Here is a 26,377-nt window from a genome sequence, read left to right as displayed (position 1 = left end):
GACAAGGGATGCCCGCCCTGGCTCCTCAACCTCAGCTCCTCTGCAAGGTGCCCCTGCTCCTCCGCCCATCAGCGAGGGTCGCCCAGTGCAAGCTTGCTGCCTGCTGACCCCACTCCTGGCCACAGAAGGACAGCAGTGGGGAGCACCCAAGCAGTGCCCAGCAAGGACCAGGCCTTGCAGGGAAGTGCCGGCACTGCTGCTGCTCCACTGATGATATCCTAGTGATGCAGTGCACCCCCTGTGACATCAGCCCGTGTCATTTAAAGTCCTATTAGTTCAGTAGCAAGGAGACAGGACAGCTTGCAAGAATGATGAGAGATTTCTCTTCTTGTCCTGAGAAATTCTCACCTCCCTTCTGCCCAGTTCTTTTCCACAGGATCCTGACAAATCCACCAGGAACATCTCCAAATGCTGACAAAGGCCATGGAATATAGGAAGTGGAGCGAAGGCACCTGGGATGCAGCAGTCCCTCAGTGTGCCTGAATTCCTCTTCACTGCATGTCGCTCACTTGGAGAAGTAGGATGTGTTATATGCAGGGAATTCCAGTGCATGCCAGGGCCTTCCTTCCCAGATATCACACGGGGCTCTGAGATTTCAGAAGGCCTCAGCACCATCCCCCGGACTGCCATGCAGGAGGCAGAGGTGGTACACGACGGAAAGGCAAACGTGTTCGCTGTTTATCATCCCTGCTTGTCTCTTCTGAAGAATCTGCCCCCATCCAGCACAGCACCCCAAGCTGAGGGACCTGTCCCCCCACACCTCAGCAGCTCTTCCATCAATGTCTCAGCCTTGTGTCAGCAGGCAGTGATCCAGCTCCTCCTGCCTGTGCCCCAGGCTGAGGGCATTGGGGCACATCTGGGCTGCAGCACCTCAGCTGTGGCACAAGGGCCAAACTCAGACTTGTCCCAGACCTTGTGCCCAAGAGCCTGGGTATGAAAACGCTCATCTGAATGGCTTCCTTCTGAAGGGATAGAGGACCTCAGTTCTCCCCCTCCCATCCATCTCTTGGTGTCCTGCCTAATGATGGGACATGGAGAGGTGATTCTCTCCTTCTGCACACTTATTTCCAATAGGAGAAACGACACTGCTGGTGAGAAGTGTGTGTGCCTAGGGGAGGGAGGGAAGCCCAGGGGTTTCTTCAGGCTGTTTCCCAGCAGGTTCCCCTGCAGCCCCAGGGCCATGTGCAGGGAGCCTGGTGGGGGGCAGAGCAAGGGAGGCCTTGGGCTGGGCCTCTGCTGCTGAGCTGGGCCGGGCTCCTGGGCCCAAGGGGAGCTCCTGGCAAGCGGGCAGTGCTGCAGAGAGACAGCTCTGCCCAGGAGCAGCTCCTCTGCACAGCGCAGCAGGGCTGGGGGCACTGCCTGCAGAGACACAGTGCAGGCAGAAGTGGCAGCATGCCCAGAGCTCACTGGGGGAGAAGACTTCCCAGCCCTGAACCTTGTGAGTTTCTGGCTGGAGGAAGGATAAACTGGGGGTGCAGGCAGGGGTGTCCTGGGCTGTGGTGCAGAGCAGGGTCCCTGCTGTGCCCCAGGGGCTGTGTGCCGGGGCAGGGCCTCTGCCGCCTGCCAGGCTCAGCACTCAGCCTGCCCGGGGAGCTGCCCAGGGCACTGCAAAGAGAAGCTGTGGGTGGAAGGAGCCCCCCTGGCAGGGCAGGGTCCTGCTGCTGGTGGGAGGCTGCTGCATGGGGCAGCCTGCTCACAGCTCCACAGCACACCAAGAGAATTTCAAAGGGAACTTCACTTTCATCTTTCCTGAGCCTCTCCATTCAGATTTCTCTTCTTTTAGCTCACTGGGAATAGAAATAGAATTTGTTATTTCCAAGAAGAGACTGAGACTTACTCGACATAAGAAGGAAGTTTACAAGGACCCCCAGCAAGTCCCTTTCCTGCCCCTCAGCCCATAGCAAGCTCCACCACCACAGGTGCAGTGTCAGCAGGGTCGCTGTGAGCTGGGCTCTAGGACGTGCCCCCAGTGAGCTGCCCCTGGGCAGAGCCCTGCTGCCAGGAGGTGTCTGCAGGGCAGAGCTGAGCACCCAGTGGGTGGGATGGGGGCTGTGAGCTGCAGGCAGGAGGCGTGGGGACAGAGACCCAGCTGCAGGCAGGGACAGCAGCAGGCAGCACAGCCATGGGCAGGGAATTGTAGGACAGTGTTAACAGAGTAGTCTGGCACCTCTCTGTCTGTCCCCTGGCTCACAGGATTCAGGACGTGACTCATAACCTCAGCAGCAGAACCTCCAACAGAGCAGAGTCTCCTGAGTTCTTGTCAATCTCTCCCCGGCCTTGCCTCCCGTGGCAGAAGCCCTGTGCTGTTTCTGCTCCTACACCTAGTGTTGCTGTTGTTGCTTTATGGCTCCCTGCAGATCTGGCTTTCAGCTGTAGCTGAAGCTCTGACCTATTTGGTCCCACCACGCAGATCTGTCCTTAGGAGACAGGTTCCCAAACCCCCTTCTAAACTCTGGGGCTTGAGGCAATGCAGTCTGGAGGGAAAGAAAAAGCTGAATCATTTTCCCAGACGTTCTGGAGACCACAATCATTGAGCAGTTCAATGTGGGCAACTCGACTGAGCCCTAGAGGAGTCTGGCTGAGACCAGGGTAGATGGACAGACTGGCTATCCTCACTACACTAAGGACATTCACAAAATCTCACCTGGAATGTAGGAAAAATGCCAGGGTTTTCTACCCTCAAAAGACTCAGAAGAGTGTCACAGATGCAGTTGGAACAAATTAAACCACAAATGCCGTTTGGCAGTCAAGAGTGTTGAGAGTGGTAATGCTGGGAAGTCCAAATACAACAGAGGTACATTTAATCAGAGATCACTCCTGATTTCTTTATGTTTAGACCTGTAGGACCGTCGTGACTCCTCCACAGTGCACACCAGTGTCCCTACTCCCAGTGGCACTTGACTGTAGCACCATCCAAAGCTCAAGCAACAGAGCAGGAGAAAAGTCCCAGAAATGGGAAAGTCACTGTAGGGGGTTTCAGTGAGAGATGGATTAAGTTTTTCTCAGAGATCCATCTCCTAATTAACACTGTCTTTCCTTCCTTGGATCATCCCTTTGTCTAGGATGTCTCAGATGTCCAACAGCAGCTCCATCACCGACTTCCTCCTCCTGCCATTCACAGACACACGGGAGCTGCAGCTCCTGCACTTCGCGCTCTTCCTGGGCATCTACCTGGCTGCCCTCCTGGGCAACGGCCTCATCCTCACAGCCGTAGCCTGCGACCACCGCCTCCACACCCCCATGTACTTCTTCCTCCTCAACCTCGCCCTCCTCGACCTGGGCTGCATCTCCACCACTGTCCCCAAAGCCATGGCCAATTCCCTCTGGGATATCAGGGCCATTTCCTATGAAGGATGTGTTGCACAGGTCTTTTCATTTATCTTCTTGATATCAGCAGAATATTTTCTTCTCACTGTCATGTCCTATGACCGCTGCATTGCCATCTGCAAGCCCCTGCACTATGGGAGCCTCCTGGGCAGCAGAGCTTGTGCCCAGATGGCAGCAGCTGCCTGGGGCAGTGCGGTTCTCTATGCTTTGCTGCACACTGCCAATACATTTTCCCTGCCCCTCTGCCAAGGCAATACTGTGGACCAGTTCTTCTGTGAAATCCCCCAGGTCCTCAAGCTCTCTTGCACAGACTCCTACCTCAGGGAAGCTGGGCTTCTCACGTTCACTTCCTTTTCGGGTTTTGGATGCCTTGTTTTCATTGTGCTCTCCTATGTGCAGATCTTCAGGGCAGTGCTGAGGATCCCCTCTGAGCAGGGCCGGCACAAAGCCTTTTCCACGTGCCTCCCTCACCTCTCCGTTGTCTCACTCTTTTTCAGCACTGTCATATTTGCCTACCTGAAGCCCCCCTCCATCTCCTCCCCAAACCTGAACCTCGTTGTGGCAGTTCTGTATTCAGTGCTGCCTCCAGTATTGAACCCCTTCATCTACAGCATGAGGAACCAGGATCTCAGGGATTCAATATGGAAACTGTTGATTGGGTTTTTATCTGTGGCCACAGACTGTCTGCCTTTTTCTGCAAATGACTCCCAGCGTATGTCACGACAGGCACTCTTGCCTTTCTGTTTGGTGTTTGTTGATTTATTTGGTTGTTTTTCCTTTGTGTCCTTGTAATGTTGCCTACACAGAAAAGCCCTTCACTTCCTTCTACCTGAGTATTCCCTTGTCTGTGTGACCTATGGTTTCACTGAAAAAAAAGCTCCAGGCTCTCTGTGTATTTAATCAAAATAAATGAGGCTGTAGCAATTTCTTTCTCTGAGACCTATTTTCAGTGGATTAATAAACAGGAATAGTAAACCTTTTCCTCTCTGCAGCATATCAGGGCAGGCTGCCCTGGCCCTGGGGTGGCAGGAGATGCCTGAAGACCCCCAGGAATGGTACGGAGGGGCTGAAGGCCTCTGAGGGTCTGCTGCAGAGGAGAACGGGACACAGCAGGGGACACTGACCTCTGTATGCTTGTGCCATGGTACCAAGATGAACTATTCCTGATGAAGTTACAGTTAAAGAGGAAATAAAAGGAACACAGGGCTACTGCCGAATTTATCAGGAAGAGCTGTATACAGGTCAGAGTTTGTTAGCTTGTCGTCTTTGGCCTGACCCAAATGATGTGGGAGGTCTTTCCCACTCTACATGGCACTATGGTTCTATGATTCTATGAGTCTAACATAAGTCACAATCATTGGAAGGCAGCCACTGCAGTCTGGGAACTTGAGACTGTGGCCTAGATAAAACCATAGGTTCTGCGAGGGATTCCTGTGGAAATGCACCATGCATCCTGGCACACTTGCCAGTGGATTGCTGGAGTTCACTACACTTGAAATGGCCATTGAGACCCTGAGAAACTCGTGTTGAGTCACGTGTGACAACCTGAGGCTGAAAGACTCAATAGCAGGTGACTGTGAGTGGCTGTGGCAGAGCTCAGCAGCTTGTCCCAGTCTGGGAATATGTCCCCTTCCAACTAGGGAAATTAAAAGCAATTAATATGAACAGACTCATCAGGTCAATCAGTGTAGTAAGGGAAAGTAATAGTTATTGCGCTATAGGTGCAGCAGGCAATAGGCCTTGGATTGGGCCTCAGAAGACTCAAGCAGATCAAATCTCGTTCGTCCGTGAGCTAAGACAAACACTGTGAGCAGAGCGAAGGACACGGAGTGGTGCCCTCCGATGAAGGAGGATGCAGAGCACAGCTGTAAGAGGCATCTTGCTTGTGCCACGGCCGACAGAGGTTCAGCTGAAGTGAAAGGCCCAGCCCAGGACAATGGAGTGAAGGTCCCTGGGCACAACTGCAGAAAGACTTTGCAAGATGTCTGCCAGTGACAGCTTGAAACACCAAATGCATCTTGGTGGTAGTAGGTCCTTTTGGCACATGGGCAGTTGACCTCCCTGGCAAAACCACCACGGAGGCCACCACTGCAAAGCTGCTGTGTAACACCGACTTTTGTCCCCGGGGTCCAGACAGGGGAGAGGGGAGAGGCAGGCTGTGGGGAGGGGGCTGGAGTGAGGTCACTGCCACTGCAGCAGCCTGATTGGCCCTCAGAAGGGCTGGCCACCAGGCACTGTGACATCATCGCGCGCATCAGAGAGCCCCCTGGGCAGCAATGACGTCACTGCAGAGGGGAGGGCGAGGGGCTGGCAGAGCCCCATCGAGGGGCTGGCTGGGGGTCCCCTCTGCTACAGCCACCTGATGGAGCGGGGCAGGCAGGAGGGCAGGCAGGGCTCGTGACCACCTTGCTCAGGACGATCCCTGGGTGAGCTGGGTGACAAAATCTGAGCCTTAGCTCCAGCAAAAGCTCTTCTCTTTGCTCTTGACTTTTCTCGATAACATCACTTCCAGGTGAGCTCTGCCCTTGCTAAATCCATATCTCTGTCTCCACCATAAATTTCTGTTTTTGGAGCCTGTCCTTGCTGTCACCCCCTGCCAGCTCCTTCATGGCCCCTCTCAGAGCCCTGTCCCTGCATCGTCCCAGCCCCACTGCCCCACACATGGTCCCACAGCCATGCTGCCAGGGCACTGCACATGGCAGTGCACATTCAGGGCTTGGTCGAGCTCCCCCCATTACAATCCTAATGGCATCCTCAGGGTCCCCTCCTGCCTTTGCCCTCCTGCCTTTGCAGCCTTCTCCAGCCCACGGCACCTGCCCTGACCCAGCCACGTCCCATGGGGGCCTCTGCAAACAGCCCTGCTCCAGGTCTGCAGGGCTCTGGGCCAGGACAGAGGCCGACAGAGCTGGCTGTTCCCCCAACACAGACCTTGAGCTCTCCCACCTCCCTGATCTCTGCCCACCTCCTTGCCCTCATCCCAGCCCAGTGGCAGTGGTCCTCAGGGTAGTGCCCACCGCAGGCTGCTGCAGGGCTCTGGGCACTGCCATCACAGTCACAGCCCCTCTGAAGGGCACAGCAGCTCCTGGGGCATAGAGGGCTCAGCCACAGAGATGTTGACATCCATATCACCAGCGTACAGAGGTCAGTGTCCCCTGCAGTGTCCCCTGCCCTCCTCAGCAGCAGATCCCCAAGAGATCTGTAGCCCCTCGGTGCCATCCACGGGACTCCCCAGGCATTTCCTGCAGCCCCGGGGCCAGGGCAGCCTGCCCCAACCAGCTGCAGCCAGAAGGGGGTTTGCGGTTCCCATTAGTTCCTCATCAGCTGAGGGTGGGTCTCAAACAAAGAGATTTCAGTAAGTTCATTTATTTTGTTTATATACACAAAGAACCTGGTTCCTCATTTACATGAACATTCACGAAAGATGTGTTGGTACTTATGTAGAAAGGGATGAATAAAGACATTTGTAGAAAACAGTTCCACAAGAAGGAAAATTAACAAATCAAAACAAAGTGAAAACAAACAGTCACCTCTGAAGTAAAACGAGGCTTTGACTGACATGACATAAAATACACTAGATCTGTAGAAGAAGAAAAGAAGCAGTCCATAATTGCTGAAGGGTCAGTCAGTTTCCTCAGCACATCCTGAAAACCCTCCATGACATCACTTTCCTGATGGCACCCTTGAGTTCCTGGTTCCTCATGCTGTAGATGAGGGGGTTCACTACTGGAGGCATCACTGAGTACAGAACTGCCATCACCAGGTCCTGAGATGGGAGGGAGATGGAGGGGGGCTGCAGGTACGCAAAAAAGACGGTGCTGATAAACAGGGAGACCACGGACAGGTGAGGGAGGCATGTGGAAAAGGCTTTGTGTCGGCCCCGCTCAGAGGGCATCCTCAGCACAGCCCTGAAGATCTGCAGGTAGGAGAAAAGAATGAAAACAAAACACCCCAAAAACAGAGAACTACTAAATGGAAGCCCAACTGCCATGATGTAGGAGTCAGAGCAAGAGAGCTTGAGGATCTGGGGGACTTCACAGAAGAACTGGTTCACAGCATTGCCTTGGCAGAGGGGCAGGGAAAATGTATTGGCAGTGTGAAGCAGAGCAGTGAGAACCCCACTGCCCCAGGCAGCTGCTGCCATCTGGGCACAAGCTCTGCTGCCCAGGAGGGTCCTATAGTGAAGGGGCTTGCAGATGGCAATGTAGTGGTCATAGGACATGACAGTGAGAACATAAAACTCTGCTGACATTAAAAAGAAAAAAAAGACCTGTGCAACACATCCTGCATAGGAAATGGCCCTGGTGTCCCAGAGGGAATTGACCATGGCTTTGGGGACAGTGGTGAAGATGCAGCCCAGGTCGAGGAGGGCGAGGTTGAGGAGGAAGAAGTACATGGGGGTGTGGAGGCGGTGGTCGCAGGCTACGGCGGTGAGGATGAGGCCGTTGCCCAGGAGGGCAGCCAGCTAGATGCCCAGGAAGAGCACGAAGTACACGAGCTGCAGCTCCCGTGTGTCTGCAAATGCCAGCAGGAGGAACGCAGTGATGCAACTACTGTTGGACATGTGCTGCCATTGGCATGGAGACCTGTTAATGGAGAAGAAATATTTGGGGAGACCTCTATGAGCAAAACCTGTTCCTTACAGAAAGCTCCCAAACTGCTGCTTCCCTTTCAGGAACACTTTTCCTGGTCCCCTACTTCAGCTGAGGTCAGTGCTGGCTGAGGGTTACACTGGGAGCACAAGACTCTGGAGGAGATATTCCTTCCCTGCAGCAAGTAAATTGTATCTTGGTGATCTCAGGTCAACTACACTTGGTATATCAAGGTGTTTTTCAGAAAAGTTCCTAGAAAGACACCCAACTGCAGAGCAGGTCTTGGTGGATATTTTCTGTATTTTTTGAACTTCATCTTGTAAAGCTTTGTACAGAAGTAGCGTACTTGTTCTTGTAAAGAAGTTTTGTACTTCTTTTGTAAAGAAGTGCTCTAAGGCAGAAATCCATAGTATACTGCCCACCAAGAGAAATTCTGGGGCTACTCGAGGCAAAGGGACTGTCCAGCAGTGCAAAGTGTCGAAAGCTGGTGCATCTGTTAGTTCTGATTTCAGCTGCCCTTTATAGGTACCTCTGGAGGATGGTCACACTCAGGTGTTCCCCTGAAAAGAACCTGGATGCTGCTGAGAGCAGAGGAATCCAGGCTCAAAGGGCAGATCTCCAAAGCCCTCACCTCATCGTACCTGAGGAGGATCTCTGCTCTCTGCTCTTCTCCAGGGACAGAGAGGGATCACAGCAGCTGCCCACATTCAGGCATCCAGCAGCAATAGTATGGCCTTAGGACTGATGTGTCTTCTCCATGGGGCTGCTAGATAACACAGAGCTGCTAGGGCAGAGCTGTGCCCTTGTGCATGGCAGCCTGCAGCCCAGCAGAATTCCTGATGACACTATGGCTAGAGGTTGAAGGTGCAAGAGAAACAAAAGCAGGGGATAGCTCCAGGGAAGGTGTCTCCAGTGCAAGGATGGCAGGGAGATGCCCAAATCCCTTCTGCCATGGAGATACTGGGAGCAGCTCCCTCTCACTCCCTGCCCATGGCTCTGCTGCCTGCAGCTGTCCCTGCCTGCAGCTGGGGCTCTGTCCCCACGCCTCCTGCCTGCAGCTCACAGCCCCCATCCCACCCGCTGGGTGCTCAGCTCTGCCCTGCAGACACCTCCTGGCAGCAGGGCTTTGCCCAGGGGCAGCTCACTGGGGGCATGTCCTAGAGACCAGGTCACACAGACCCTGCTGACACTGTGCAAGGGGTGGTGGAGCTTTCTAGGGGCTGAGGGGCAGGAAAGGGACTTGATGGGGGTCATTGGAACCTCCTTTGGATGCCTTAGGACTGTCAGGCTTTTCTAGGAAATAATATTATATTTTGCTATTTCTACTGAGCCAAAAAGAAAATTAAAAGCAGAGGCTAAGGAAAGATGAGAGTGAAGTTCCCTTTGAAATTCCCTTGGTGTGCTGTGGAGCTGTGAGCAGGCTGCCCCAGGCAGCAGCCTCCCACCAGCGGCAGGACCCTGCCCTGCCAGGGGGGCTCCTTCCACCCGCAGCTTCTCCCCGCAGCGCCCTGGGCAGCTCCCCGGGCAGGCTGAGTGCTGAGCCTGGCAGGCGGCAGAGGCCCTGGCCTGGCACACAGCCCCTGGGGCACAGCAGGGACCCTGCTCTGCACCACAGCCCTGGCCACCCCTGCCTGCACCCCTGCCTTCTCCTGTCTCCAGCCAGAAACTCACTGGGTGCAGGGCTGGGAATTCTCCCGCAGTGAGCTCTGGGCATCCTGCCACTTCTGCCTGCCCTTAAGCACTGTGTCTCTGCAGGCAGTGCCCCCAGCCCTGCTGCGCTGTGCAGAGGAGCTGCTTCTGGGCAGAGCTGTCTCTCTGCCCCCCACCAGGCTCCCTACACATGGCCCTGGGGCTGCAGGGGAACCTGATGGGAAATGGCCTGAAGGAATCCCTGGAGTTTCTTCCCTCCCCTGGCATACACACTTTTTGACAGCATGCTAATTTCTCTTTATAGGCTAGGAATCAACTTTCTTTATCCTGTTTCTTGGTCCTCTTTAAAAGCAGGACACATAACCCAGATGTGCCCCAATGCCCTCACCCTGGGGCACAGGCAGGAGGAGCTGGATCCCAATCTGTTGTCACAGGGCTGGGACATTGATAGAAGAGCTGCTGAGGTGTCAGGGGACATGTCCCTCAGCTTGGGGTGCTGTGCTGGATAGGGACATATGGATGGGGGGATGAACAACAGGATGTTGTCCTCCATTTGAAGGAGCTACTCCTCTATGGGATGGGCAGCAGGTTGGCGGAGTCCTTGGATGACAGTCAAAATGTCAGTCAGGGTGACAGCATGGCAGGAAAATCTCTGAATCTAAATCTCTTCAGTCAGGCTGAAGAATTGGGGAAAGTCTTATGGAAGCCATTAGAGTAAGTTGAGTGCAATGACCCTGTGTCATACTGGGGGCCTTTAATCACTGAGTGTCGCAGGACAGTGACAGTGCTCTGTGCAAACATTCCAAATGTTTTCTATGGGTTCTTGGAGACAGCTTCTGTGCACAGGTGCCAGATGGGCCAACCTAGCTGATGTTCACCAGGATCTGGGACTTGCAAACATGAAAAATTGTGTCTTGACACTCCTCTTGAAAACTGCATGTTGTAGTCCAGCTGCTTTTCAGCACATGGAAAGAGATGAGGTTTCATCAGGTACATCAGTGTGCAGTACGGTCAGGGGCTGTAGTCCTGCCTTCAGCATGCCACAGGTCTCCTGGAATGAGAGCGCTTAGATCCTAAATCAGGATGGGTTCCTCCTCCACTGTGGACACCGAGACACAAGTGGTCTCCTGCAGGCAGATCTGGCAGTCCAGCTGCAAGGGGCAGGCTGCCCCTCCACCTCAGCCCCTTCTGTGGTCTCCACCTCCTCTGAAGGCCAAAAGCTGTGGGCCATGGAGAGGCTGTGGCAGCCTAGAGGAGAGCATGGCATCCGTCCTAGACCATTCTACCCACTTCCCTTTTTGTCTGCAGTACTGCCCTACTCTCTCTCATCATGACGTGGTGAGGGTACGTCTGCCCTTCCCTTGTGTACCACCTCTGTCTCCTGCATGGCACACTGGGGGATGATGCTGAGGCCCTGGCATGTACTCCAATTCACTCTGTAAAACCCATCCTTCTTTCAGAAGTGAGTTCTATGCAGTGAAGAGTTCAGTCACTCCGAGGGGCTGTTCCATCCCAGGTACCTTCGCTCCCATCTTTTGAAAAATCCAAGCCCCAGAACAAGCCTGAAACCCAACCATCGTGGGAGGGCTCCCAACAGCAAAAGCATGTTGTTAAAAGGGGGCAGTAGTGGTATCTCCAGGGCTCCACTTCCTTTATTCCATGGCCTTTGCCACCATTTAGAGATGTCCCTGATCTGTTCCTGATCCTGAAAAGAACTGGGCGGAAGGGAAGTTCATCTCTCATCTCTCTCCTGAGCTGTGCCATCTCCATGCTGCTGACTTCACAGGCCTTCAAATGACATGGGCTGATGCCACAGGGGGATGCCCTGCATCACCAGGATATCGTCACTGGAGCTGCGGCAGTGCCGGCACTTCCCTGCAAGGCCTGGTCCCTGCTGGGCACTGCTTGGGTGCTCCCCAGCGCAAGGTAGAGCGGGACAATCACCTCCCTCAACTGACTAGCAATGCCATGCTTGATGCATCCCAGGATATGGTTGGCCCTCCTCACGGCCAGGGCACACTACTGGCTCATATTCAGCTTGCTATCAACCAAAACCCCCAGATCCCTCTCTGAAAGGCTGCTCTCCAGTGTCTCGTCACCCAAGGAACAGAGTTCCCCTGAAGGAGAGCAGTACAAGGGGAAGGGTTTCTGGCACACTCCTGAGAGGCCTGTGGGAGCTGCAGGCCACACCAGTCTCTGAGACACTAGACAACTTTCCACCAAGATGCAGATCCCAAAGAGGCACCAGCTCCCAGGAAATCCTGGCCCTGATTTGTCCCCCATCATGAGGAGACATTGAGCCATGGCCAGATGAGCCCTAGGGCTCAGGGTAGCCCTAGCATGAGGATCCACGAGTCCTGACTGCCGCATTGTTCCCTAAGTCCAGCTGGACTCTCAGGCTGGGATCCCACAGCAGCCACCAGCCCTGTCCAGCCTCCCCCACAGCCCACGACTTGCACCTTTGGACAGTTGACAGCCCCTGTGTCACCCCTTGAGAAGGAGCTCCTGACACCCTTACCTTTCGAGGAGAGCTGCAGGAGCCCTGAGAACATGGCAGTAAGGGTGGAAGTAATGGTCACTCTCCAGGAGCCCTTCATGCTGCTGGCCCTCATCTCAGGACAAGGGATGCCCACCCTGGCTCCTCAACCACAACTCCTCTGTAAGGTGCCCCTGCACAACAGAAAACTGTCATTTTATTGGTGTAAGCCTGAAGATTGCCTACATTTTTTTTTTAAGAATTTCAAAAATTTCACTTCAATCAGCACACTGCAATCAGCTGAAATGATTGAACGCTTCTAATACAATATCTGAGGTGTCCCATGAAATCAAAATGATCATATTTAATGATGTCTATTACAGCAGGAGAAAAAATATTGATCTTCCCTTGGCATTGCCAGAACTCTGTCTCTTGTGCACCGCACTTCATCTTCCCCATCAGAGAATCATAGAACCATAAGTCAACGTTGGAAAATACCTCCAAAATCAGCTCATCCAACTGTTGCCCTACTGCCAATGTCACCCACTAAACCGTGCTCTTAAGCACCATGTCCAGCTTTTCCTTAAACACCCCCAGGGACAGTGAATCCGCCACTTCCCTGGGCAACCCGTCCCAATGCCTGACTACTCTTTCTGAGAAGAAATGTCTCCTGATTTCTAACCTAACCCCAGCCCCATTGCAATTTGAGGCCATTCCCTCTAGTCCTTTCACTACTTTCCTGTGAGAAGAGGCTGACCCTCAGCTCCCCACCACTTTCTTTGAGGTAGCTGTAGAGAGCAACAAGGTCTCATCTGAGCCTCCTCTTCACCAGACTAAACAACCCAAGTTCCCTCAACTGCTCCTCATAGCTCTTTTTTTCCAGGTCCTTTGCGAGGTTTATAGCCCTCCTCTGGACATGTTCCAGCACCTCGATATCCTTCTGGAAGTGAGGGGCCCAAAACTGAACACAGTACTCAAGGTGCGGCCTCACCAGAGCCACTTTGCCCCAAGCCTGTAGCATTGCATAGGGTTATTGTGAGCAAAGGGCAGGACCTGGCAATTAGCCATGGTGAACCTCATTCCACTGACTTCTGCCCATCGATCCAACCTGCCCAGGTCCCCCTGCAGGGCCTTCCTACACTGCAGCAGTTCAACATTTCCCCCCAACTTGGTGTCATCTGCAACTTACTGAGGATGCACTCAATTCCCACATCCAAATCATCAATAAAGATATTAAAGAGGATGGGCCCCAACATCAACTGCTGGGGAACACCACTGGTGACTGCTCACCAGCTGGATTTCATTCTGTTCACCACTACTCTCTGGGCCTATCCGTCCAGCCAGCTTTTAACCCAGCATAGAGTGTGCCTGTCCAAACCACGGGCTGCCAGCTTTTCCAGGAGAATACTGTGGCAGATTGTGTCAAAGGCTTTGCAGAAGTCTAGGTAGACTATGTCAACAGGCTTTCCCTCATCCCACAGGCAGGTTACTAGTCATTGAAGGAGATGAGGTTGGTCAGGCAGGACTAGCCTTTCAGGTATTTCCAGCTGGCCTGATTAAACAGACCATATCAGACCTTCCCAGCAGACTATGTGGACACGTGCAGTTTCCATTATTCTGCAGAGTTTCCCTCCACTTGCTCTTTGGTCATTCAGATACTTCTCATGCATCGAGTTGCTTCTTGGGACTTCAGGGGAATTCCACTTGCCTGTATTTCAGTAGTCTCTCTCATCATCCATGTAAACAACTCTGTAGCTGTATTTCTCATTTACCAATTCCCATCTATTTGAATCAAATGTTTTTTGTACGCTTATCCCCTGTGCATGGTGCAACTTGGATATGGCCCACTGTTGTGGACTTTTTTTTTTACTATTTTTTTTAACTTGTGTTTCTTTACTGTATTTTTTTGTTAAGTATTAATAACAAAGACACACACATAAAAGACAAGAAAAAACTGTTTGCATCTACTTTTCTCTGGTAAGGAGGCAGCAGCTGGTGCAGAGAAGCTGTAACATCCACCTGCAGACTTCAGTGGAGAAGTCTGGTGTACTTAAAAGTGATGCAAGTCACGGTGGAGGATGTGAGGAGTGGTGGGGATGGAGAGCTCAGCAGCAAGGTTGTCCATACAGTCTAGGACTTCAAGGGAATGCGTTTCCTATCCATTCAGACCTCCTTAGGAGACACTTTGGATCAATGTCAACTGGTGAATGCTGCTAAATTAAATGAGCTTACATATGAAAATGTTGTTTTGTAAAGTGGTCATTGAAAATTTCCTCTTTAACTACACTTTTGAAAACTCACTAATTAACTGTACAAGTCTGGAAGACCGGATAAAAATGGCTGAATTGTAATGAGCCCCATGGTGCATTTGGTGCTGAGTCCATAAACTTCAGGTAGTAAGAAGAGAATGATGTAACTGCAGGAGAAGTTCAAGTCAGAAGGAGACTTTGAAGTGTCTAGGAGTATTAATGGGCCCCAGTGAGGGTCATTACTGACAAAGCCTCCCCATGGACTTGTTAGAGCAGACAATGTGAGGCCATGTTGCAGGTAGGCAAAGGCACTGGGCAGGAGACTCTGATGCTGAGTAAAGGCCTTGTTTTTTTTAGCGAAGCAGAAAGGCCAAGCCCTGGCCCCCAGCCCCTGGGCAGGGAGGTCCTGTTCCTCACCCATGGCTCAGGGCTCTTCCTGGGGCAGTGGGATGTGGGGTATGTCATGCTGTGTGAAGGACAATGCTATGACACCTGCTGGCCTCCCCACTGGGTTGCTGCTCTGCACTGTCCTATCCCTTCCCACTTTTCCCTGCAGGCACCCACCTTGCTTCTCCACATTGCTCTCACCCTGGCATTTCCTTACTTTCACTGATATTTGCCCACCCTCCATTCGCTGTCCTTTGAAACACAGTGGCATGGGCTGACCACAGACTCCTTCTTGGTGATGTCAGGCACCACAGCACTACCCTTTCAGTGACATTTCCTCCTCCTCATGCCCACTCTTCACCTTCCAAGCAGCACTTTGTAGCAGTTTTGACACTATTCTGCTGTTTCTCAGCACCAGAGAAAGCTTTATCATCAACAAACCACTTTTTTAGCAGATGTCCAGAGATGTCAGCCTTCTGGAGACCTATGGCCTGACCAGACAGAAGAAACCTCGCCATGATCTTCCAAACCATATACCCACTGCTGGCCTTCCAGCTTCCCAGGTAGATGTGACAAAGTTGCGTGCCTCTTGCTGTCCCACCATGTGATCAGGCAGAAGGGATGTGAAAACCCACACCCAAGGTCTCTTCCTGCATGGGGCCTGTCAGGCTCTCAGACAGAGGGCATCTCACAATCAGTGTGCCAAGCAGGTGCCTTCTGCTGCCTTATCAGGGATGCTGGCAGGTGTAAGTTGAAAAGCACAGATGTCAGCCAGGAGGCAAGGGCTGACACAGCAGCTGCTTCAGGAAGAGGTAACCTCACAGGCCCTGTCCCCAGCCCTGTTACTGCTGCTGGCCTGTCAGCTCCAGAGTCAGAGGTGAGCAGACGGTTCCAATGGATTTGAAGTTACTGAGGCACAACAGACCTCCAAATAATACACCCACATAGCAACCTGGTTGTGAGCCTGGACCTGACCTGATTAAAAGGAAAAAATTAAATGGAATTTATCGATAATTTTTCTACCATTGCTTCAAATATGGAAACCATCTTCAAATGAAATGCACTAATTTTCAGAATTTTTAGGCTTGTCTATGAATTCTCATCCAAATTTGCACACATTTTCCCAAACATGTGTGCAAACATTTTCCCATGTTTGGGAAAATGTGTGCAAATTTGCACACATTCCTTCCCAAAACCTTGAATAGTGCAACTGTGTTCCCAGGACATGTGTGTATTGGCACATTGCACATCTCCACCTCAGATCTAAATGGAGCAGAGAGCAATGAAGGTTAGAGGGGATGGATAGATCCTGCCTTTAGCTCTTTGCTGTCCACCAATGGTCACACCTGCTAGGACTTCCCTTTCATCCTTCCTCTTTATGAGCTGGCCAAATCTTTATGGGGTGTACAGTTGCATAGCACCATGGCTCTCCATGTGCCAGACTCCAAGCAATACCCAGAAACCCAGAGCACAGCCTTAGAAAGAGGCCCACAGCACAACTGAGGAAGGCAAATGTGACTCCTATCTTGCACAAAGGCAAGGCGGAGGTCCCAGGGAACTAGAGGCCAGACAGCCTTTCCTCAGATCCTGGGAAGGTGATGGAGCAGCTAATCCTGAAAAACATTTCCAAGCACATGGGGGATAACAAAGTGATCAGGAGCGGTCAGCATGGATTCATCAAGTATTTGTTGAGACTTAACTACTGGATAACCTTCTCCAATGAAAAGGCTGCCTTGGTAAATGAGGGGAGAGGAGGAGATGCTGTCTGCCTTGTCTCCAGAAAGGCTTTTCACATGTTTCCCATAATATCCTGATAGAGAAGCTGGTCAAGTCTGGTCAGAATGAGGAGGCAGTGAGGTGGACTGGAGAGTTCCCACACGGATGGGCTCATAGTCCTGTGGCATGTAGTCTAGTTGGAAGTCAGTCACAAGCAGGACACTGTGAGGGCAATATTGGGTCCTATCCTATCCATTCATTCTCCAGCCATTCTTTAATGTTGTGATCCTGTGTGGATGATATGGACTGGAATTTTAATAAACATTTGTCTCCAGAAGTTTGTAGCCAGATTTACACACTCCATCAGGAGGTCGTTCAGTACTGTGCAAACAGGGAGTCAATACTGGACCAATATTATTTAACAAGTTTATTCATGACTTGTACAATGGGACAAGTTGGCAGATGATATGAATCTGAGAGCAGTGGCCGACACACAAGATGGTTTTGCCGTCATTCTGAGGGACCTTGCAGGCTAGAGAACTGGGCAAAGATGAATTGCATGAAATTCAACAAAGTGAAATGCTCCTGCAGGAATAACATTATGCACAAAGACATTGCTTGGGGCCAACCAAGCTAGAAATCAGCTTGGTAGAGAAGGACCTGGGTTTTCTGGTGGTCAACAAGATGAACAGGTGCCAGCCATGTGGAATTACGTCAAAGAAGGCCACCAGCACCTTGGGCTTCATTATTACAAACCTTACCAGTACATTCAGGGCATTGGTCCTTCCTCTCTACTGACCTCTGCTGAGACCAAACCCAGTGTGCAGTGTCCAGTTCTGGGCTTCCTTGTGCATGAAAGACCTGGATGTAGTGCAGTAAGTCCAGTAAATGCCACAAAGGTCATTAAGGGACTGGGAGAGTCTTCAGATGAGGAGAGGCTGAGAGAGCTGGAGTGTTGAGCCTGGAGAAGAGAAGGCAAGGGGGAGATTTTTACCAAAGAATCAGAGAACGGCCAAGATTGGAAGGGACCTCTGAAGATCGTTTAGTCTAATCTCCCTGCAAGCAGGATCACCTATAGCACATTGTGCAGGATGGCATCCAGGCAGATTTTGAATATCTCCAGTGAAGGAGACTCCACAACCTCTCTGGGCAACCTGTTCCAGTGTTTTGTCACCCTCTCAGTTAAGAACTGCTCTCTCATATTCAGACAGAACTTCCTGTGCTCCACTTAGTGCCCCACTGCCTGAAGTCCTGTTGCTGGGCACAACTGAAAAAAATCTGGTTCCATCCTCTTAACACCCTCTCCTCAGATATTTATACACATTGATGAGGTCTCCCTTCAGTCTTCTCTTTTCCAGGCCAAACAGGCCCATCTCTCTCAGCCTGTTTTTGTGTGACAGGTGCTCCTCATCTTCTTTGTAGACCTCCTCTGGACTAGCTCCAGCAGTTCCATGTCCCTCTTGTACTGGGGATCCCAGAACTGGACACAATCCTCCAGGTGTGGCCACATTAGGTGAAGACATGATGGGAGGAATTAAGACAAAGCAGCCTGACTCTTTTCTGAAGTGCCCATTGACAGGACAAGAGGCAATGGGCACCAAAGGAAACGTTGGTAAAACCTCCTGGAAACAGGAAAGCTCTTCTGTACCGTGAAGTGGGTTGATGAGTGGCACAGGTTGCTCAGAGAAGTTGTGGAGCCAACATACCTGGAGATATTCAGAACCTGTCTGGACATGGACATGAGCATGGACAACCTGCTCAAGCTGGTCCTGCTTGAGCAATGGGGTTGGCCTAGGCAACCTCCACAGCTCCCTTCCTACCTCAAACATTCCATAGTTCTGTGATAGCTGGCAGTGTTTCTGAAAACTTTTCTGTGCTACCTCAAACCAGTCTGAGTCCTGGTGCCCATAGAACAGAGCTTGCTTTTAGGATGACTTAACTCACTAGGTAACCCTGATGAACAGAGATTTCAAAAGCAGGCACTGTCTCAGCCCACAGCAGTGTTCCCAGGTCCTGACTCCACTGAACAGCTCCTTCTTCCTTGAGGATTATGAGCTGGAAGGAACCTGTGGAGGTCTGTACCTTGGCCTGGCCTCAGCTGGGATAACTTGAGAGTTAGATCACATCGGTCAGTACTTGGTTCACCTCTCATGTTCAGATGTGATTTTTTTTCCTTAGCCTCTTTTGAAACTTCTTTTTCTACCTTTCCTCCTCATTGTCTTTTGTCCTTTCTGCCCCTCCTTGTGCCCCAGCAAGATCACCGTATGTACTGAGACCAAGGGCAATCACAGCCTGATCTTGAAGTGCTGCCTCACCAGGATTCTCTGGGACTGTGCAGGCAGGCTGTGACGGCCTGCTCCAAAAGACGACTCATTGCTTGAGATCAGGGGAGAGATCACAGGGAAAAACCCAACACCTAGTGCAGAGGGACAGTGGCAGTAATTGTAGGTTGATATGGGGCTGGGGCCTGAACCAGGGCATGGGTGACAGGGCTGGTCATTTCCCAGTGCGGACAGATCCCAGCAGGAGGAAGGACCCAGACATTTCCAAGACCAGCTCCCTCCTGGACAGCGCTGAATAGTGGTGCTGCTCTGCAGAGCAAGTGGGCTGTGGTTTATCCCTGGACCAGATGGTGGTACTTCACTAAGGATGACATTGCTCATTGCCAGCTCCCCCTCTCTGTGCCTGCTGGGTTCCACTCTCTCCTCTGGGGTTGCACAGTCCTTGCTTACCTGGAAATAATCCAGTTTAGAACTCAGTTTAAACATACGGATGCATTGATTTATTGTTTTTGTCTTTGGGGACCCCACCTTGTGTAATCTGTCACTTTGTGGGGCCTGCTGGGTATGTGCACGTTGGGTATGTTATGCAGTAACCATTCACCATCTCCACTGTGTCCTAATTTCGGCTAGGGTAGAGTTAATTTTTCTTCTAGTAGCTGGCAAGGTTCTGTGTTTGGGATTTAGGATGAGAATAATGTTGATAACACACTGATGTTTTAACTGTTGCAGGGCACTGCTTACACTAAGCCAAGGACTTTTCAGTTTCTCGCTCTGTCCTGGGAGGGGACAGAACCAGGACAGCTGACCCAAACTGGCCAAAGGGGTATTCCATACCATCTGATGTTATGCTGATCAATTAATACGGGAGTGGCTGGCCAGGGTGGAAGGACCGACTGCTCAGGGATAGTCTGGGCATCAGTCTGCAGGTGGTGAGCAATTGCATTGTGCATCACTTGTTTTGTAGACATCATTATTAGTAGTCCTAGTATCATTATTATTATTTTTCTTTCTTTTTGGTCCTAATAACATGTCTTTTCCTCAACCCACAGGCTTTATTCTTTTTCCGATTCTCTCTCCCATCCCAGAGAGGGAGGGTGAGCGAATGTCTGTGTGGTGCTTAGCTGACAGCCAGGTTAAACCATAACAGTCCTTTGTCACAGTCCACTCTCACTAGACACAACCAGGAGCTATTTGGTCTTGCACCCAGGGAGAAACAGCAAGTACTTAGGCCTATTGCTGGCACCATCTTTGAAGGAAGAGCCCAGCCTTCAGGCAGGACACTGAGGACATCCCATTTTATTACACAGCTGTCCTGGGAGAGTCCAGTCAGAGAAAGGCTTTAAGATAGACTTTGATACAGGCTTCAGGTGAGACAAGGCAAAGTCATTCCTCAGTATCAGTGGGAGGAAACCACATATTTTTCTAGAAACAGCAGAAGTGCAAGCATCAATAAATAATTGCGGGTTCGAGACCCTCCGATTAATGGCGCGGGGAAGCAAGTGATCGACTCAATATGAGTGGTAATACAAGCTTCAACTTTGTTGCGCAGATATCCGTATATTTATACACACAGCTATAATTATGCCTACTGGTCACTATCCTATTGGCTAAGCCTAAAAGTGTTGCAAAAAATACTGTTTCTCCTACTTGCGGTTACAGCGCATAAGCTACTCCCTTATTTTCCCAGGCCTCAGATCCATTGTTTACCTCTCTCTCAAGGACAGACTACTCCTTGCATATTTTCACAAGAATGCTTCTCATCTGGCCTACTCCATGGCTATCAACTCTGCATTTTCTTTGCCTTGCTTGTACAATTCCTCTAGGGACCTGTGCCCTTGCTCTTTGAGCCATTCTTCAACAAATAACAATAAATACATACATAATTATAATGAAAAAATAACACAACACAAACCTGGAAGATGATATATTGGGAGTCATTTCAGAAGAGAGAATGGAACTCTATGAATACTGAAAAACAATCAGTAAACACTTTTCAAATGATATCCTTGAGCTCCTGCTTCCTCATGCTGTAGATGAAGGGGTTCAATGCTGGAGACACCACCAAGTACAGAACTGCCACCACCAGATCCAGAGATGGGTAGGAGATGGAGGAGACTTCAGGTAGGCAAACATGGCCATGCTGAGAAACTGGAAGACCATGGCAAGGTGAGGAAGGTATGTGGAGAAGGCTTTGTGCTGTCCCTGCTCAGAGGGCATCCTTAGCACAGCTCTGAAGATCTGCACAGAGGACAGCACAATAAAGCAGTCTCCCACGAACACAAACCCACTAAATGAGGGTCACTGCCCACTGTGGGCACAGTCTGCTCATGGAGAACACCTGGGCCCTTCAACCAACTCCACATTCCTCTCCTGGAAGATGTCTTCTGCCCTGCCCCGTGTGGGACAACCGCGAGTAGGCATCTCAATAAACATTTTCCATCTCCACAGTCATCAGACACCAACAGGTTACTCCTAATTCCTACCCATGGTCTCTCACTGCTCACAGCATGGCAATAAGTTTCTTCTCTCCCAAATCCATGCAGCAGCAGGCCTTTCAGGCTACAGCTGCACAGCCCTGAACTTGCCACCAGCTTTGAAGGAAAAGACAAGTCTTCAGGCAGCGCACTGGGGACACCCCATTTTATTACGAAGGTGCTAAGAGAGTCAGTGCTGACCTACCATTAGATGTGTATTTACAGAGCCTCAAGACTAGAGAGCAGTGTCATTACTCAGTAATAGGATGATGAAGAAATTACTTTATCTTTTTTATGAACATTATAAATGCAAGTGACACTGGGGAAAGCAATAACTAAAATGATAAGGACACAAGGACCAAGCCTGCAAGAAGATACTCAGAAAGTCATTTGTGGAGAAAGAAGGGAAAATAATCACCCTTAAGAAACATCCCTGAAAACAAGTTCCTAATAGCTCCCTTCAGCTCCTGGTTCCTCATACTGTAGATGAGGGCGTTCAAAGTTGGAGGCATCACCGAGTACAGAACTGCCACCACGAGGTCCAGGGCTGTGTAGGAGAAGGTGGTGGGCTTCAGGTAGGCAAACATGGCTGTACTGAGAAATAGGGAGACCACAGCCAGGTGAGGGAGGCATGTGGAGAAGGCTTTGTGCCGTCCCTGCTCAGAGGGCATCCTCAGCACGGCTCTAAAGATCTGCAAATAGGACGAAATAATGAATACAAAAAAGACAAATGCTAAACTGAAACCAACCAGAAGAAGCCAAAATTTCCTGAGGTAGGAGTGTGAGCAGGAGAGCTTGAGTATCTGGGGAATTTCACAGAAGAACTGGTCTAGGGTATTTTCTCCACACAGTGGCAGGGAAAATGTATTGGCCATGTGCAGGACTGCATTGAGAACGCCACTGCCCCAAGCAGCTGCTGCCATCTGGGCACAAGCTCTGCTGCCTAGGAGGCTCCCGTAGTGCAGGGGCTTGCAGATGGCAATGTAGCGGTCGTAGGCCATGATGGTGAGAAGAGAATGCTCTGCTGAAAATAAGAAGACAATCAGAAAGACTTGCGCAGCACATCCTGCATAGGAGATGACCCTGGAGTCCCAGAGGGAATTGGCCATGGCTTTGGGGACAGTGGTGGAGATGCAGCCCAGGTCAAGGAGGGCGAGGTTGAGGAGGAAGAAGTACATGGGGGTGTGGAGGCGGTGGTCGCAGGCTACAGCAGTGAGGATGAGGCCGTTGCCCAGGAGGGCAGCCAGGTAGATGCCCAGGAAGAGTGCGAAGTGCAGGAGCTTCAGCTCCCTTGTGTCTGCAAATGGCAGGAGGAGGAACTCAGTGATGGAGCTGCTGTTGGACATTTGATGCATCTTGGCCTCAGCTCCTATCCAAAGACAAAGGGACATGCACTGGGTACCTATGAAAGGTGGTGACACATTTTGAAATGCATCATTTAGTTCAGATTCTGTGCACCTGTGTTACAGAGGGGCTCTTTATCATCCTCCAGCAGAAGGGGCAATTGTCCAGGGCCAATGCTGGATGTCCTTAAACCAGAGTGACCTGAACAGAACCAGCTCATTTCCAAGCCGTATGCATCACACTGCCCAGAGCCATATTGACCAGAACTGCATGGGCACTTTGCTCCTAGGATGCACCACCAGAGCAGGACTCAGTATTCTGGTGTTTGAGATCTGGCTTTAATCTCACTGCCCAGAGAGCCTGAGTGGAATACTAAGGGCATGATGGTTGGAAGGAGAAACACAGAGAAATGCCCCAGTGTTCCTGCTGAGGGAGGAAGGAAATGGAGTGAGAGATGGGCATCTGGGGGACTTCACTTCTGAGGGTCCTCCTGCCAAGGGGAAAATGCAGCCTGAGATCCCATGGATGTGGGGGCAGAGGCTTTGCTGAATGGGAGAAGACACCAAGTGGTTGGTCAGGGGAAGGCACCTGCAGTACAGGGGTGGCAGAGAGGTGCTCAAATTCCCCCTGCCAATGAGTTTCTGGGAGCCGCTCCCTCTCACTCCCTGCCCATGGCTCTGCTGCCTGCTGCTGTCCCTGCCTGCAGCTGGGTCTCTGTCCCCACGCCTCCTGCCTGCAGCTCACAGCCCCCATCCCACCCGCTGGGTGCTCAGCTCTGCCCTGCAGACACCTCCTGGCAGCAGGGTTCTCGCTGGGGGCATGTCCTAGAGCCCAGGTTACTCAGACCCTGCTAACAGTGCATGTGTGGTGGTGGAGCTTTCTATGGGCTGAGGGGCAGGAAAGGGTCCTTTTATCCCTCCTTATGATGGCCTCTCAGCTCCTCATGGAGTCTCAGCCTCTTCTTGGATTAACTATTTCTGTTTGTATTACCACCAAGCCAAAAAAGAGAAGATTGAAAGTTCAGGAGACTCAGGAAAGCTGAGACTGAAGTCTAAATCCCCTACCATATCCCAGCTCTTGCAATACACCCTGGATACACCCTGGTTGTGCTGTGGAGCTGTGAGCAGGCTGCCCCAGGCAGCGGCCTCCCACCAGCAGCAGGACCCTGCCCTGCCGGGGGGGCTCCTTCCACCCGCAGCTTCTCCCCACAGCGCCCTGGGCAGCTCCCCGGGCAGGCTGAGTGCTGAGCCTGGCAGGCAGCAGAGGCCCTGCCCCGCCACACAGTCCCTGGGGCACAGCAGGGACCCTGCTCTGCACCACAGCCCTGGACACCCCTGCCTGCACCCCTGGCTTCTCCTGCCTCCAGCCAGAGACTTACCGGGTGCAGGGCTGGGAAGTCTTCTCTGGCAGTGAGCTCTGGGCATCCTGCCACTTCTGCCTGCCTTTAAGCATTGTGTCTCTGCAGGCAGTGCCCCCAGGCCTGCTGCGCTGTGCAGAGGAGCTGTTCCTGGGCAGAGCTGTCTCTCTGCAGCGCTGTCCGCTTGCCAGGAGCTCCCCTTGGGCCCAGGAGCCTGGCCCAGCTCAGCAGCAGAGGCCCAGCCCAAGGCCTCCCTTGCTCTGCCCCCCACCAGGCTCCCTGCACATGGCTCTGGGGCTCTAGGGCTCACGGCTCCTGGAAGGCAGCAGGGTCTCTCCTGGGGAACACACTTGTAAGCAGACAAAGCAAACACTGACTGGCCCTCTCTAAACACTGTGCTGACTGATTCCTGCAGCAGGAAATGCCCTACCTGTGTGCAGGGCTATGGGACGTGCCAAAGTTCCTCTCTGTTGTACAACTTATTTATCAGTGAAGTGGATGATGTAACAGAGTGCACCTTCAGCAACTTTGCTGATGACACAAAGCTGGGAGGAGTGGCTGATACCCCAGAGGGCTGTGCTGCCATTCAGAGGGACCCTGACAGGCTGGAGAGATACGTTGAGAGAAACCCCATGAAGTTCAACAAGGGCAAGTGCAGGGTCCTGTCTCCTTCCTAGGGAGGAAAAACCCCCAGCACCAGTACAGGCTGGGAATGACCTGCTGGAGAGCAGCTCTGCAGAGAAAGACCTGGGAGTCCTGGGGGACATCAGGCTGTGCACGAGTCAGCAGTGTGCCGTTGGGGTGCATGGGATCCTGGGGTGCATTCAGAAAAGTGTTTCCAGCAGGCCAAGGGAGGTGATCCTCCCCCTCTACTCAGCCTTTACTAGTGCTTGGTGTTATTTCTTGCTAGGAAGGAGACACCAGCTTTTGTTTGTGATGTCAAATGCATGAGAATCCTGACAGGGTCAGAAAAGTGGCCATTTACTTGTAGAGCAAGTAATAGGGCTGAATTCTCCCAAAACGCTGCTTGTTGCTTGACAGAGTGGCACACTGCTATAGTCATGGTGACAGCCTGGCAGCTTTGTGCCTGCTTATTACTGTGAGATCAGCCAAATGGGACGAAGGCTTTCTTGCTCGTCCCTTCCATTGAGAGAGGGGTTTTGCCTCTCGGCAGAAGCTATTGCTGCCACATGTCACCTGGGCAACCTCTGTGAGTGGCATGCAGCCTTGGGGCTCAAACTTGTGCAAAGACTTGGTTCTCTTGCTTTCCAATATCCACTGGCATTCATTCCAAGCCAAGCAACCCAAGGCCTTCACCAGAGCTGGTCATCAGGGAAAAGCACTTCCAGGACTCCTTGCAACAGGCTGCAATAATTCTGCTATAGCTTATGTCAATTGTGAGTACCTGGAGTGTTTTGGACTCTTCTAGAGGTGAATTTGGAGTATGGGAATGCTCTATACAAACACAAAAGAGCTTTGATATTTTAGCTTGTGCTCAGTCACTTCTGTCCTAGAGCATGGCAGGTTATTGAATGAAAGCCTGGAATATCTGGAGTGCATCCTTGTCCTAGAGCCACTCACACACTGGCTGACACTGACTGGGTTACTGAAAATACAGTCTGGTGGGGGACTTCAACTTCCCAGATGTCTGCTCTAAAGACAACACAGCAGAGAGGAAACAGTCTAGGAGGTCTCTGGAGTGGGTGGAAAATAACTTCCTGATGCAGCTGGTGAGTGAGGCAACCAGGGAAGGTGCCCTGCTGGACTTTTTGCTTGTGAACAGAGAAGGACTTGGGGGGGATATGAAGGTTGGAAGGCAAATCTTGGGCATAGCAATCACAAATTAATAGAGCTTTTGAGTCGTGGAGAGGTAAGGAGCAGGGTTAGCAGTATTGCCTCCCTGTATTTCTGGAGGGTTGAATTTGGCTTGTTAAGGAGACTGATTGGGAGAGTCCCTTGGGAGGCAGTCCAGAAGGGCAAAGGAGTCCAGGAAGGCTGGACACACTTCAAGAACGAAATCCTAAAGGCACAGGAAAAGGTCATCCCCGTGTGATGAAAGATGAGCCAGCGGAGAAGATCGGCCTGGCTGAACAGAGAGCTTTGGCTGAAGCTCAGTAAGAAAAAGAGAGTTTATAATCTTTGTAAGGAGGAGAAGGACACTCAGGAGGATTAACTACAAAGATGTTGTGAGGTTGTGCAGGGAGAAAATTAGATGTGCCAAAGCCCAACTGGAACTCAGTCTGGCTACTGCCATAAAGGAGAATGAAAAATGATTTTATAAATACCTTAGCAACAAAAGGAGGACTAAGGAGAATCTCCATCCTTAATAATATATGGGGGGAAACACAGTTGAGAAGAGATGATGAAAAGGCAGAGGTGCTTAATGCCTTCTTTGCCTCTGTCTTTAGTAGGAAGTCCAGTTGTTCTCTGGGTGTCCAGCCCCCAGAGCTAGTAGACAGGGGTGAGGAGCAGAATGAAGCCCTCCTAATCCAAGAGGAGATGTTTAGCGACTTGCTACTCCACTTA

The 26,377-nt window shown here is 51.5% G+C and overlaps 2 protein-coding genes across 2 annotated transcripts; one reads left to right on the top strand and one right to left on the bottom strand.

Annotated features, from left to right (window-relative positions):
* Window positions 1-3,072: 3,072 nt before the first annotated feature.
* On the top strand, window positions 3,073-18,975 carry LOC311216522 (olfactory receptor 14J1-like; the record flags this gene model as incomplete). The annotated part of the gene is made up of 2 exons (XM_084298051.1): window positions 3,073-4,039; window positions 18,902-18,975. The coding sequence occupies 2 exons, from the start codon at window positions 3,073-3,075 to the stop codon at window positions 18,973-18,975; spliced, it is 1,041 nt and encodes a 346-aa protein (XP_084154177.1).
* A 1,694-nt stretch (window positions 18,976-20,669) lies between these two features.
* LOC311216521 (olfactory receptor 14A16-like) lies at window positions 20,670-22,496 on the bottom strand (the record flags this gene model as incomplete). The annotated part of the gene is made up of 2 exons (XM_084298050.1): window positions 20,670-20,791; window positions 21,569-22,496. The coding sequence occupies 2 exons, from the start codon at window positions 22,494-22,496 to the stop codon at window positions 20,670-20,672; spliced, it is 1,050 nt and encodes a 349-aa protein (XP_084154176.1).
* Window positions 22,497-26,377: the final 3,881 nt, after the last annotated feature.

The sequence above is a fragment of the Netta rufina genome, assembly GCF_964035555.1.
Source record: "Netta rufina genome assembly, chromosome: 18".
Classification (NCBI taxonomy): Eukaryota; Metazoa; Chordata; class Aves; order Anseriformes; family Anatidae; genus Netta; species Netta rufina.
This window is presented reverse-complemented; position numbering and strand designations above follow the sequence as displayed.